The 15060-nt window shown below is 26.4% G+C and overlaps 3 protein-coding genes across 5 annotated transcripts; 2 read left to right on the plus strand and 1 right to left on the minus strand.

The window, feature by feature from the left end:
• Positions 1 to 925: 925 nt before the first annotated feature.
• On the plus strand, positions 926 to 3631 carry Set8 (SET domain containing 8). 2 transcript variants are annotated; one of them, XM_076310156.1, is made up of 6 exons: positions 926 to 1227; positions 1851 to 2059; positions 2140 to 2278; positions 2345 to 2715; positions 2783 to 2973; positions 3042 to 3631. In XM_076310156.1, the coding sequence occupies exons 1-6, from the start codon at positions 1164 to 1166 to the stop codon at positions 3250 to 3252; spliced, it is 1185 nt and encodes a 394-aa protein (XP_076166271.1). In that variant the 5' UTR covers positions 926 to 1163; the 3' UTR covers positions 3253 to 3631. The 2 variants fall into 2 exon arrangements, with proteins under 2 accessions (XP_076166271.1, XP_076166280.1); XM_076310165.1 differs by lacking the exon at positions 926 to 1227 and adding an exon at positions 1487 to 1623.
• Positions 3632 to 5097: 1466 nt separating this feature from the next.
• Positions 5098 to 8730, minus strand: LOC143148213 (uncharacterized). The gene is made up of 8 exons (XM_076314290.1): positions 8078 to 8730; positions 7902 to 8009; positions 7761 to 7826; positions 7586 to 7701; positions 7175 to 7453; positions 6896 to 7103; positions 6607 to 6833; positions 5098 to 6529 (listed from the first exon to the last, which is right to left on the minus strand). The coding sequence occupies exons 1-8, from the start codon at positions 8120 to 8122 to the stop codon at positions 5617 to 5619; spliced, it is 1962 nt and encodes a 653-aa protein (XP_076170405.1). The 5' UTR covers positions 8123 to 8730; the 3' UTR covers positions 5098 to 5616.
• On the plus strand, positions 8613 to 13739 carry Elp1 (elongator complex protein 1). 2 transcript variants are annotated; one of them, XM_076314267.1, is made up of 12 exons: positions 8613 to 9111; positions 9276 to 9704; positions 9791 to 10285; positions 10404 to 10618; positions 10700 to 11103; positions 11178 to 12252; positions 12378 to 12571; positions 12684 to 12948; positions 13059 to 13195; positions 13283 to 13437; positions 13506 to 13569; positions 13632 to 13739. In XM_076314267.1, the coding sequence occupies exons 1-12, from the start codon at positions 8683 to 8685 to the stop codon at positions 13691 to 13693; spliced, it is 3924 nt and encodes a 1307-aa protein (XP_076170382.1). In that variant the 5' UTR covers positions 8613 to 8682; the 3' UTR covers positions 13694 to 13739. The 2 variants fall into 2 exon arrangements, with proteins under 2 accessions (XP_076170382.1, XP_076170392.1); XM_076314277.1 differs by having other exon boundaries at positions 8976 to 9111; positions 9295 to 9704.
• Positions 13740 to 15060: the final 1321 nt, after the last annotated feature.

The following is a 15060-nucleotide window of genomic DNA, read 5'->3' on the forward strand; positions in this document are numbered from 1 at the left end:
TAGAATTATTAACAATAAAATTAAGAAATAGTTTGCTCAAAATGATTTACAGCAAATTTTAGGTAAGATAATCTCACAAATGAAAATTAATCATTCTGTAGAATAATTCAATAAAAATTAACGTAAAATTATTAAACGGATTCCAAATACAATGAGCAAGATTTGTTATTCTAAAAATGTAATCGAAATCCGCTTTTGTAATTAATACTCGCTTGTGATAGAAAATGAATTTTATACAACAAATGAAAACGATCAAAATAATACCTACATAAGTATGAATTAAACACATTTCGAAACAGTTGCTACACCCGAAAAGGATATTTGTTACAGTTGAATTACGATATGCAAGATTCATTCATTGTAGCTTCTTGAAATCGAGAAGACAATTATGAATAAATATGTTTTACATCAGTAAAAACAATCTGTACTAGCAACTAAATAACAACTAACGTTTTTGCACGACGATGCAGGCTACTACGTTAAGAATGATGATAGAAAAACATAATGTATTTGAATACGAAATACTATAGCATCCCCCTTATTTCTTTGATCTTTTGCCAATAAATCTTCATTTCTTTATGCATTTGAATCATCTTCTACAATGTATATTACTTCGAAATGAAAAATTTGTAATATCAACATCAGAATAGTTTTTGACCTACAGAATTTCATAACGAAACTAGCTTAAAAATTAAAATATAATAAGAAAAATGTTTTGACTAAATATATAAAGTTTTTCAAAAGTTATACATTTTCAAAGTTTGATTAGAAAAACGATGTTTACATGTACACCAACTTAATAGTTACAAAGGAAATAGATATACAATATATGGGACAGCCATACTATCTAATTTGATAATAGTATACTACACATGACGAGCAATGGCGGCATATCCGGTGTTCTGTTACGACATTGTAATTTCATCGTCTTGCAGGAATGATGCTCTGAATAAGTTAAACAAATTTTGAACAATAACTCTAGTAAATTACTTCTTTTTTTGTTATTCAAATGCCGTATCGCAGACATGTGAATTGTAAATATTCGTTCAGAATTCGCGAGTGTGAAAATTCAAATTATTATTATCATTTACGTCAAGTACACTAGCGTCGACTAGTGTCGAAGAAAATCGGAACGGTGGTCTCATACAGAACGAAAATTTTGTATGAGAAAATTAAATTCAGAATTTGTTTGCTACACGGGGACATCAAGAGATAACATGGTGAAAGGTAGGAATGTGATTTAAAAAAATTCGAGCATACTTTCTCTTAAGATTTTATATTGGTAGTCAGGTTATGTTTTGATAGATTTCACTTCCTCTCTCTTTCTCTCTCCATTTTGAACATTATTTTAGAGTGACTAGTTAACCGAAGTCTTTCTGAATTTGCATAGGATGTATTTGTAAAAAATTATTTTAAGTTTCTGTGTGTGTACCTGTTTTTAAACCATGTTCTACATTTATTATAAAAAATATCAGATAAAAACAGCGACTTTCAAGTTTTTTCTTCGATCGTATTCTGTATTCTGTTGCTCGCGTTCGTGATCTTAGACTATTTAGGATTTAACTGTATAACATAACCGTTATTATTATAGATTTTAGGTATCTGAAAGTTTTGCCTACATAGGTAGACACGAATTTTTTTCAGTAGAAACAATAGTATATGTATAGTTTTAGAGATTAATATGTAGAAGAAATAAAGTATATTTTATAACTGAATTAACAAAGTTTTCTGTTGTATAATTTTACAATTAGAATTTATATAGAAATGCATAATTTTTTTTTTATTGAATTATAACATAATATACAAATTTAAGTAGTTCAAACTCTGCATGAAATTTGGTTTAATTACAGGAAGACGAAAACGTGTACAAACAAAAAATGTAGTTCGTACAAGAGCTGCTGTTTTATCCTTGCAATTCAATGATATAGGTTCACCAATGAAGAAGGAGATTAAACTAGACAACACTAAAAGTATAGAAAATGATATTCCAGATGATACATGTTCAATATCTGAAACACATAAATCCTCCATGTGTATTAGTTCCTTTTTTTATACACAAGTATGTATTTTAAAATATTTATTTAATGTATACAATGTACAATACTGAACATAGCACTGATGTACATTTTACAAATGCAGATTGCACATGTTTCAAGTTCAGATGTTGCTAAAAGCAAAGCTTCTATAATACCTATTGAAGAAAGTTTCTATGGAAGTGAACAAACTAGTGGTGTACAAAATGATATCCTTACTAATGTTGGTCAATTTAGAACAGATGGTAATGTTAATACTAACCATATACATTTTGTAATTAATACTGAAATCAATGAATAAAATCTTTTAGAAACACCTGTAGCTGTGCCTATTCATGGACCATCAACACCGCACAGGATAAATATGCCAAACAATCAGTTAGAAGATTTAGATGAAGAAAATACAAATAATGACAAGGACAAAAAGTCTGCTCTACCTACACTTTGTTCAGAGCAACAACCCTTAAAAAAACCTGCTAACCGTGGCCGTAGAAAATTAAATGTGAATCAAATATCCAATCATCGTACAATGGATTCTTCAAATACTAAAAGTACAAATCATAAACTTACTGATTATTTCCCTGTTCGCCGCAGTGTGAGAAAATCTAAGAAAGCTGTATTAGAGGAAAAGCAACGTGATATGGAAAACAAAGTACTTTGTCAGGTCGAAGAGGGTTTGGAGGTAAAAGATTTGATAGAGATAAATTGTTATCTTATTATAAATTCCACTCAAAATACTTTTTTTGAAGGTAAGACACTTTCCTGGTAAGGGTCGTGGCGTTATAACAACTCGGGAATTTACAAAAGGAGAGTTTGTAGTAGAATATGTTGGTGAATTGATTGACCAAATAACAGCAAAAAAACGTGAAAAAATATACGCCCAAGATCAGAATACCGGTTGTTATATGTATTATTTTCAACATCATAATCATCAGTATTGGTAGGTATTTTTATTTGTATTTCATAAATAATTCGTTGATGATCACTTATTTTTCCTTGCATTTTTAGTGTCGATGCAACAACAGAGACTGATAAGTTAGGTAGACTAGTAAATCATTCAAGAAATGGTAATTTAATTGCACGGGTCATAGAAGTAGGTTCAACGCCTCACTTAGTACTTACAGCAAAAGAAAATATACCTATTGGCGTAGAAGTTACATATGACTATGGAGATCGAAGTCGCGAAGCTATTCGTCATCATCCATGGTTGGCGTTATAGCGCTTTTAATTAATTAAAAACATAGTGTGGTATTATATTGTACAGCAGAATTTGTGTAAGGTATTTTGTTCCTCCTATGAAGGAATATTACATATAATGTTTTAATTACATTTCATGAAACAAAGATATGCAAAAAAGAATACATTTATATATAACTTTACTTTCTCTGAAACCTTTTTGAGTAATTTGCTTCCGTAACTATACAAAGAAATGAGTAAAATTAGAGATACTTGATACTTTCTAAATAAATAGTATCAACTGCATGACTGAATTATATCACGCTTTTCTATCTTTAAATTAAATCAAACCTACAAATCTATGTACTAAATATTTTTAATTGTATCTTTTTTTAAAACTGTGATTATATTAAGTTATTGTATTCCAAATCTATGTTTGTGTACCATTATTTATGAATATTCGTATGTAATATTGTTCTTTAATTTATAATAAATGCTTCATTTAGTACTATCTTTAGTCTAGTAGGGGTAAAATATACAGTAACTGACCCCTTAAGGAAATGCATCATGTATTAATGAATTATAAATACTATATACTAGAAAATTTGAAAATAAGATCAATATAAATAACTCTAAGAAAATTCAAGAATTTTAAAATAAATAAAAAATTTATGCAAAAATATCCTAAGGACTTGCAAAAAAATGTTACCTATAAAAAACATAGTTAATGGCCAAGTTAATATTAATTATAGAGGCAATATATTAATTTTCATTTAATGTAAGAGTAAATATTCCATTTATTTATCTGTTGTAAAAAGAGGTTTAATATATAACTACAACAAGTACATTTAAATAAAAACAGGAATATTTGTATTTGAAGCATCTTGTGATTTGTAAAGGTTAATTTATATTTTTTTCGGTTAAAATCAAATTTTTTATGAGAAATACATAAAGAAATAAATTGATGAAACTTTATATGCTATAAAAAATGGAATGCTACAATGCACAGCTTCTAGAACGTATAATATACCAAGATCTACAATTTAATTTTAGATGAGTTTTGCATTTTGTAAAATATCTCCAAGATCACAATCAGTACTAGGATCTAATGAAGAAGATGAGGTACTAAAGTGAATCACCAATTGTAACAAGAAAGAATTCTCTAAAAAAAAAAAGAACTCTACTCTTACAAAAAGATATCCTGAAGAAGTTATGAAAGCTAGCTCATGTGTTGGCAAATCTAGTACATGTTATTAGTTTAAACAAATTTAGTTACTTGTCAAAAGAAAATTATTTAAATGTCTTAAAAGACCCAACACGCATTTGGAACAGTAACGAAACATATTTTATGGTTTATATTTAGTGTAAGTGAAACTACAACTCTGGCTTCTCTTTTTATTATTACAAAAGATTACCTTTTTTAGTTGCAATATCTATACCTAATAATTGAGGTGTTGAGATTATTGAAAATAGATGGATGAATACAAATATATTTTATGATTACTTTAAAAATATTTTTTATTCTTACTTAAAAAAAGAAAAAATAACATTTTCCGCATGTTTATGAATGGGCACAGTAGTCATACAACACTAAAAATCAATAGCTTATGTCTCGAATTAAAAATTGTTCTTATTTATTTATATTTCAACTCGACAAGAATATTGTAACATATAGATGTTTAGCAGCTTTTAAACTACTTTCAAATTTGTGAAAGCAATATGTTTTAAACTGGAGAGATAAGAATTTAACACTAATGTTAACATTGAACAGGATGGCTTAAATTTTAAAACTTGCCATGGATACATTTTCATATAATAGAAAAATTATAAAAAAATGGCTTTAAATTATACAGTCTTTTCTTCAGAATCTCAGTGTTACAAATTTCCATAGAAATGTTTTGGTGTGAACAAAATTTTAATTATGTGAGTTAGACAATAGTACATGTTATATTAATAATTTAAATGTTTGAGTTGATGTAATAATAAATATAGATAATAATGTGTATGATATTCATAATTTTAATGTTGAAGATAACATTTGTGACATTAATGATTTAAATATTAAGGATAATGCTATAAGAATTAAAAACTTATTTAGGATAACTTGGAAATTAATAATATTACTTGTGAAAATAATGAAATTATTGATAAAGATACAATACTTAATTTGTCCCTCGAACATTGTAAGAATTATTTCAAAATATTATACAACTATTCAGAGCAATCACTAATGTCAAAGTGAAAAGGAAAGAAAATTTTATGCAATTTTGTTACTTCAATAGGAAATAAATTAAGAAAAGAAACTTGCTCGATAAAAGATGAAAAAAAAAAATCATAAAGAAACTGGGAAGCTTAAGCATAAGATTTTCTTTACAAAGCATTCATATAATAAATACATATTATTCTGTTAGTCTTCCTTCTCTGTTTCAATAACTTCATCTTCCGAATTTTCGCCGCTGCTTGTAAACGTTTCTTCATTGATTTTTAAAAATGGCTTTGGAAAAATAAACGAAAACTCATTTTTTTGTAAAGGTGTAGTAGAATTTGAAGATTTTTCTTCAATCAAAGCATTACATAGATCATCTTCCTTTAACTCTGTTTTGCTTTCAAGTATCGGTTGATCAATTTTTAATTCTTCAGATGATCTATTAACTATGTTATTACAAGCTTGATCAGTTATAATTTGTTTTTGTTCTAGTGTTGAGGGTATATTAAATGAAGATATTGGTGAATGTGTAGAAATATGATGATGGTGCTGATCATGTGAAGTAATTCCATTCATTATATTTTTTTGCATTCGTTGAAGTGCTTTTGATTCTCTTTTAGACATAGATGTTTGTTTTTCAATTAAAGCATCTTTTAGTTCGACCATAAAATTCTTAAACAATAATGTATCTTGCTTAGAGTTATGTAATGAAATCTCATCACATTCTTCACTTGAAGATTTTGAATGTTCATTCGTAATGTACTCTTCAAACACTTCATCCATAATTTCTGGTTCTGAATCATGTACAATTGATATATTAGAATTTTCAACTGGTATTAAAATATTTTGAATCTGTGGATCTGTATTATCAATCTGCTTTCGTACAAGAAATAAACTACTGTACTCAACAAAACCTTTTGCAGTTTCAATATTGTTTTTTACTTCATTCAGCTTTTTCATTGTATTTTCCACAGAATCATGCGTTATGCATTCATTAACATTATTATCAATATCTTGAAGTATTGATAATATATGACCATAAGCTAATTGTAACTTATTGGAAGCTAAATACAGATGCATGTAAACATCTTGCCAATGTGATGCAGTTGATCCTCTAATATAGCAAGAATATATAATTAAAATATAATATTCTTGTTAATAATTATAAAAACTTTGATAAAATATATTTACCTGTACTTATATGATGTTGGTTGAGCTTTAAAAGTATAATAGGCATCAATGATTTTTGACAACTTGTTTTTATATATTGTCAAATATTGGATTAAAAAATGAATGATGTAAGCTAACTTTAACTCAGGAATCTTACTGTAAGATTTTTTCCAAGTATGACTATTATATGCAATAGCTAGTAAATGTAACATCTCCGATTGTGTAAGAACATAAATGTGATATAAATTCTGTTGAAAGAAAAATATTAGTCGTTACTGAACAATTATTAAAAAATGCTTTTGAACATCACCTTCAATTTTTGATAATTTATTTCACCCCGTATTCCAAATGATTTAATTTCAAATCTTGTTAATAAATCTTCATGGAACACATTCATTGGTAACAGCTTTTTAAGAATTAAAGAAACATGGTAATAAGTGCATGAAGCGTGCTCCAAACATTTTACTAAATTTTCCGTTATGGGTTGTAAATACTTCAGCCTATCTGCTATAAGATCACTATAACATTAAACATTAGTCATTTAAAGTTGATTAAACTAAACATATACCACATGGTATTAAAAACTTACTTAAACTCTTGAGAATGTTTCCTTTTGTTCAATTTTATTTTATATCCATATTTTAAAATTTTAAGTCCTTTCTTATAAAGATCAAATAAGTCATTTTGTAATGATACAACAGATTCTAAATTTTTATATGCATGTACTCTTGAATATTCAATATAACTGACCCAAAATAATGTAAATAATGCAAATGAATTTGTTACATTTTTATATTGTGTACTGAATGGAATATACATTGAATGTGATAAAATTGCACCTAATAGAACAAATTTCAATAGCACAGTCCTAAAAACATTAATGCTATTAGTATTTTATTTGTTGTATTTTTTTGAATACTACTCCGTACTAAAAGTTAATATTAAACAATTCTTTATATAATATTATCTAATTCACTATTTGATAGATTTAATTATTTACCTCCATGATTTACAATTATATCTATCAAACCACTCATGTATTGTACATACATGATCGTTTAAAAGTACCTTTGCATTTAAAATACTTCCAACTTGTTTCTTGGATACATTATCATCCTATTAGAAATAATATTTTATAATACATTATCATAACATATTGTGTATTACACCTTTACCTGAATTATTCCCAAGTATACAACAAATAGTTTCTTAAAAACATTTTTTGCAGAATGTATAAAATCCTAAAAGTAACATAAATATTTATTGCATCGAGTAATAATGTATTCATCAGTTCCTTTGAAGCAAAAAATATTTACTTTGAGTTTAAAATTTCTTTCTTTGTTCTTGAGTGTTGATTTGGGTATAACTACAGTTTCAAACTCTGTGTAACCTAAATTATGTAAATGTTCGTACAGAGAACTACCCTAAAAATGGAAAGCAAAATTGATATTATGTAGTAGTAATGTCATTAATTTATATATGTCATTCATACCTGTATGACGATATCTTCATCTTCCTCTTCAATATTATTATCCATGGTGTCATTTATATTTTAGAATAAATAATAAATTAGATTATTAAAATACACTTGTCATAAGTGTTTATTAACAATTTGTAGGTTAAGAAAATATAACAATACGAACAATTTTATTTTTTTTATTACACATAATTTTGTTCATGATTTTTTTTTTTAATTTACTATATTTATATAAAATACACAAACTGATCAATTGCATGTATCATAATTATATATGCAGTGACCATATAACCTCAATTACTAAGAACTTAATGTAATTTTTACGAAGACAGAAAATATCGCAACAATTTGAACATTCAATTTTCTACTTGGACTAAAATTATGTTCTAAAAAAAAATTTATACGCATACACATATTTATGCATATGCATTTTTTCCTTTGAATTATTTTCACTCTTCTATATTTTCATGTGATTCATGTATTGAACATAACCTCTTATATTATTTTGTAATTACGTACAGGTTAATGTTGAAGAAGCACGCTTTCGTCTCTACAATAAATAACAAAACTCGATTCATACAATTCTTTTATACATCAAAAATATAAACTGTCATTAAATAATGAAAAATTTGACGGTAACTCAACGTGCTAATCGATCTTTAAAGTTTTTACAGAATCAAATTTTAAATGATTCAACAATATTACATACTGTCAATTCAATCAACGATGATTTTTACCTATTGTTTAAAAGTAAACTATACAAATTACCATCAGACTATGAAAAAGATATAATTTCTTTTGATATTGACAAAAAATTAGAGTTTATTAGTTTAGAATATTGCAGCATATCACAAGAATTATATGGTGCTTGTAAATCTGGTGATATTATGAGAATAAATGTAGAATCTAAATTTGAATGTGAAATAGTAAGTCAACTTAATATATCTTTACAATGTATGAAACTAAGCCCAGACCATGAAATAATAGTAGTAATTACAGTTGATGGTATTGTAATTACAATGGTATCTACATTTCAAATAATATCAGAGGTAATTATATTATATATTTAATTATTTTACTGAATCTGTGTTATTCAATAATAATAGGTTGTCCAATAAGTTTTATCGAATGACAAAACTTATTGAACAACCCAGTATATGCAAGTTTATGATTATTTAATGCTTATAAATATAAATTGAAATAAATATTGTAGGTAGATCTGTATGCTTTAGATTTTGGTCAAAAACAATTTGTAACTGTTGGGTGGGGTAAAAAAGAGACTCAGTTTCATGGATCAGAAGGAAAGAGAGCAGCAGTAGCAAAACCAACAGAAATATATAAAAATGAGACAGATGATAAATTATATAGGATAACTTGGCGTGAAGATGGTTTATTATTTGCTGTTGGTTTCTTAAACCATGAAAATAAAATGCGACAGTTTAAAGTATTTAATAGAGAAGGTATTTTACAATGCACAAATGAGCTTGTTAATGGTTTACAAGAATCACTCTCATGGAAACCATCTGGAAGTTTAATTGCAACAATACAGAATTTGTTTAATAAATATGTTATTGCATTTTTTGAGAAGAATGGTTTAAAACACAGAGAATTCTCACTTCCTTTTAAGCAGAAAGAGATTAGGGTACATGTACATTTTTTGTATTATTTATGTTCTACATTTATTCCAATCCATATATATTGTTTTCATTGTTTTGAAATTTGTTATAGGTAAAACATATATTTTGGTCTTCAGATTCAGAAATTTTAACCATTTGGTGTGAAAAGCAAGAAGACTCTTCTTCAGTTCTGCAACTGTGGACAGAAAATAATTATCACTGGTATTTAAAACAAACAATCAAGTTCAGTGCAAACAATTCACTGGTGTGTGCAAGATGGAGCTCATCATTTTATAAAAAATTGATTCTTTTAACATATAAAGAATTCATCACTTATAATTACAATTGGTGTGTTAATCATAGTAGAGGCAAAAGTATAAATGACAAATCTGTTGTTGGAGTAATTGATGGAAATAAATTGTTACTGACTGGTTTTAAAATAGGAATTATACCGCCACCAATGGCACATCAAATTTTGGAAACTTCTGAATATATAAATGCTATTGTTTTTGCACCAGATATAGAAAGTGAAAACTCATGGATTAATAGTAATACATTGTTTTGTGTTTCTGACAGTAATAAATTAATATTCTACAAACATGTATCTGTAAGTATAAATTAGATAATATTTACTATTACATGTAAAAGTAATAGAATATGAAAAAATTGTTATTTCAACTTTAACAAGAATACAACAAAACTTAATAAAACATTTAAACAATTAGGATTCATTTATGCTGAATTATCAACACATTGGATCATATAATATTAAATGGACTGTTCCAATAGAATTTGAAGATTCTTCATATAGCATGCATCATTTCTTTTGGCTTGATGAAAATAATGTTTTATGTTCATTATCAACAACTAGTCAAAGTTTTCTTTGTGTCTTAACTTTAGATAGAGTAAATGATGAAACTCAGGGTCAAATAACAGTAGGGTAAGTCTATGTTTACAAAAATATTAAATATAAAAAATATGATGTTATACATCCACAAACACTCTTATACCCTATTTGTAGGCAAATGTACATTATGGATGGTTTAATTCAAGATATTGTTTCTTCTGATGCAAAAGAAGCTTATATAATTGTAGAAAACTCCATTGTTAAATATAAAAAGGAAGCAGAATTAGTTCCAATTGATATACAAATGTTAAATTACACTTACAAAGTGGAAATCGTAAAGATAGGTACAAAACATGTTATACTATCACTATCTCACAGAAATTCTTTTTCAATAAATGGAAAGCAGATTGGTAACAATGTTACAAGTTTTTTTGTTCATTCGGAATTTTTGCTTCTGACAACTTTACAACATACATTAATATGTGTCCCCATAAATGAGAAAGATTTTGAAAAGTTAGTCAAGCAGGACTTAACTGTTAAGCCATGGAAAAATCTTTCTGATGAAAAGTCATTCACAGGTATGATATATTGTTGATTTACAGTTTTTGAGTTAACAATTATAATATATTGTAATTGTAATTGATATTTTCAGATCTAAATATAAGGCGAATAGAAATGGGATCTCAATTGATTGCAGTAATCCCGAAAGATTCAAAAACTATTTTACAAATGCCTCGTGGAAACTTAGAATGCATTCAACCAAGAGCTCTATCTTTGTACATTATTGGATTTTATTTAGATAATTGCAATTATCTTCTTGCATTTGATTTAATGCATAGACAACGAATTAATTTGAATTTGATTTATGATCATGATCCAAAAAAATTCGTTGAAAACGTCAGTAAATTTATTGAACAAGTTTCCAAGCCAAGTTCGTTAAGTTTACTGTTATCTGAATTAGTGGATGAAGACGTTACTTCAACAATATATGCAAATTACTATCAGAAAGATCAGGCAAAAACAAATACCATTGTGACAAATAAAGTTGAATTGGTTTGTAATTTATTGCGTAATATTATGGAAAAAAGAAATAATAATAATTATTTAATTCAACCAATACTAATTAGCTTAGTTAAAGATAAAAGAAAACAAGGTCTGGAAGGTGCACTAAATAAAATAAAAGAAATTCGAAAGTTGGAAGACTCCACAGAAAGTGGAGACTGCATAACATCTGATGAAGCATTAAAATATTTATTGTATATAGTAGATGTAAATGTGTTATTCGATACAGCTTTAGGAATGTACGATTTTGATCTCACAATGTTTATTGCATCTAAGTCACATAAAGATCCTAAAGAATATATTCCATTTTTAAATGGTTTGATGAAACTCGATGAAAATTATATGAAGTATTCCATTGACTTACATTTGAAACGTTATGAGTCTGCACTTGAACATATAGCAAAAGAATTAAGTAGATTTGATGAATGTATTAATTTAATTTGTAATCATGATTTGTATACAAAAGCTATAAAATTATTTGAAAAGAATAGTGAACAGTACAAACAAGTAGCTAGAATTTATGGAAAGTTCTTAATGAATAAGAGGCAATATCAAGAAGCTGGAATCATGTTTCATAGGAGTGGTGATTTGAAAGCTTTAGATGCTTACAAATTAGCTGGCAGCTGGCAAGAAGTTATTATTCTATCCACTCAAATGAAACTGAGGTGAGCAAAATTAAAATAAATTTATTGTAAATGTTTCAGATGTACTACTATAAAAATAAAAGATTTTTGGCTATTCAAGATAACTATATATGAATGTAAATATAAAGAACAAAACAATGTTTTAGTTTAGCAGAGAAGCATATACTTTACAAGGAACTTATAGAACGCTTACAGAACGATAAACGGTACGAGGAAGCTGCCTACATTTTGATAAACTATTTACATAACATCGAGGATGCGGTGGTTTCTCTATGTAATGGAAAACTCTGGAAAGATGCTGTAAGAATTGCACATGACAAAGAGAGACTAAATTTGATTGGTACACTTAATTCATAATATAATTACTTAAAACATTTCATTATTGTTGACTTTGCCAATTAAAATGGATAAGACTATCACGATATTTAAAAGAATACAATATTATATTCTAGAGACACGTGTAAAATTAAGTGTTTATGAACACGCAGATCATATAATGTCTCAAGTTCAAAAAAATGAACAAGATTTTAAGCATTATAAATTACGTCTTGCTACAGTCAGAGTTATTATTTCTCAGAGAAATATAAAGTCATTTGACGGAATATTTTGTGACAATGAGTCAATATGTGACAAAGGAATTTCAGATATTCTCAGTGATTCATCCAGTGTTATTAGTTCAACATCAAGTAAAAAATCGGGATTTTCCAATATATCTGGGTAAGTATATAAATCAATATGTGTGTGTATATACCTATAATATCAATAATTATTACTATAATTATTAAATATTTATAAATATTTATTAAACATAATAAAATCATTTTCAGAAAAAGTTATAGATCAAGCAAGAATCGTAGGAAACATGAAAGAAAGCTCTTAAGTTTAAAGGAAGGCAGTGCTTTTGAAGATTTAGCATTAATACAAGCTTTACATCAAATTATCAGTAATACTTATAAAGAAAAAGGTTTGTATAATTATTTGTAATCGGCTGTACAAAGTGAATTTAATTTTGTAAAAAAATGTAAATGCATAATAATAATTTCTATTGTAGATAATTTATTTGCATTAATACAAATGCTTATGTATTTTGATGATGATGAATATGCAGAAAAAATACAAAATCATATGGAACAGTTTCTTCATTATATAGAAAAAAGTAAATCTGAAATTTGGGATAAATTTGCACCTTCAAGCTTAATGGAAATGGTACATAATACATGGTATCTATAATTAATTTAATTTGTAATATTACTCATTATATATTGATATTTTAGGAAAATGCAGAACTTTCAATGTCCACAGAGCTTTCAGAATTATCTGCAACTAAAACATTGATTGGTAAGTTAATATAAATTTAAAATGTTTTGTATAAGATTTTACTTTATTCAATTATTTTTTAGAGTCTTACATTACACGCCCACCAGTAGATAATTTTACATCTTGGAAATTGAATATATTTTAGTACTTAAGCATAATCAATACTTTGTAAAATATACTTTTGAAATCAATCATCTTATGATCTCTCTACCTTTAAAAAAAAAAGTTCACCTTTTCTATTTATTTAATACTTTTATACATAAATCATAGTTACAACATTAAGAGATATATTGTAACTTTTATTAGAATTTATAACAAATTTTCGCGAGATTGATCGCAAATATATGCTAAGATTTCATTATAAAACAACAAATAAGTGTGTTAATACACAATCTAAGTATAAATATTATAGCATAATATTCCAACGAGTATAAATGATGTATATTGCCGCGATAACGTTATTATAGTTTATTTTTCATTGAAATTTTCTTTACATAAATTTTATACAATTGTTACGTTTCAAGCGCACAGATAAACTGGTAAAACACCAGGAATGAACAGCATTGGTATATTTGTGAAAATATTGATATCAAAGTATAAATTAGTATCGTCTCGAATACTCGCGTACTTTTATATATTAACGTTAAAACTATCTATAGAACTAATATCAAAAAAAAAATGTATTTATAATCATGAATAAAAGTTAAAATTTTATCAATATTTTAGTACAAAAGATATGATTCACGCTTTTAAATCGGATAAAAATTCGGCAAAATGTCAAGTCAATTTTTTGAAGAATAAGAATTTGTCCAATTTTTAATATATTTTATAATAACAAATAAAAAATCAATTAAAACTGATTTTTATTTGTTAAATAATACAAATATTGTTACTGTGGATTAAATTTATATTAAAAGTATCAAATTCCTTAATTTTGCATGAAAAAAGTCTCCAGGATATAATAGTCATACAGAAAACTTGTAATTTTTAACAATTATGATAAATATATTATAAATTATTTTTTCTTCAAATTTTCTTGATAAACATTTATATCTTATATCATTTTCTCGAATTTTTATCGAATTTAAACCGAGATCCTTCGGTAAACGTTGTTTGCTAGTTATACTATAATAATTCAAAAAATAAATTCTTCATTACAATTTGACGATACTCTCATGCTTACTTCTTTTCTTTCCTACACTAGAAAACTTTTGTATACAATTAGTCTAAATTCCGCAAGTTCGTGTAAGAATAAAGCAAACCTTTAATAAGTAATTTACGTGTTAAATATCTAATTTTAACGAATAAGATAGTATTTTACATAATGCAGTACATTGTCCTAGCAAATAAAGTATATTCAAGATAAGGTATATTACACGAAATTACTTATTGAAGGTTTTTCTTTTTTACAAACTTCGTACAACCTCTCAATATTCTTAACTAAACGATCATACATCCTATTTTTAATAGGACTGTTATCTTTAAGGTAAACGTTTTAACATACATGATCAC

Source organism: Ptiloglossa arizonensis, chromosome 1, assembly GCF_051014685.1.
Source record: "Ptiloglossa arizonensis isolate GNS036 chromosome 1, iyPtiAriz1_principal, whole genome shotgun sequence".
Lineage (NCBI taxonomy): Eukaryota > Metazoa > Arthropoda > Insecta > Hymenoptera > Colletidae > Ptiloglossa > Ptiloglossa arizonensis.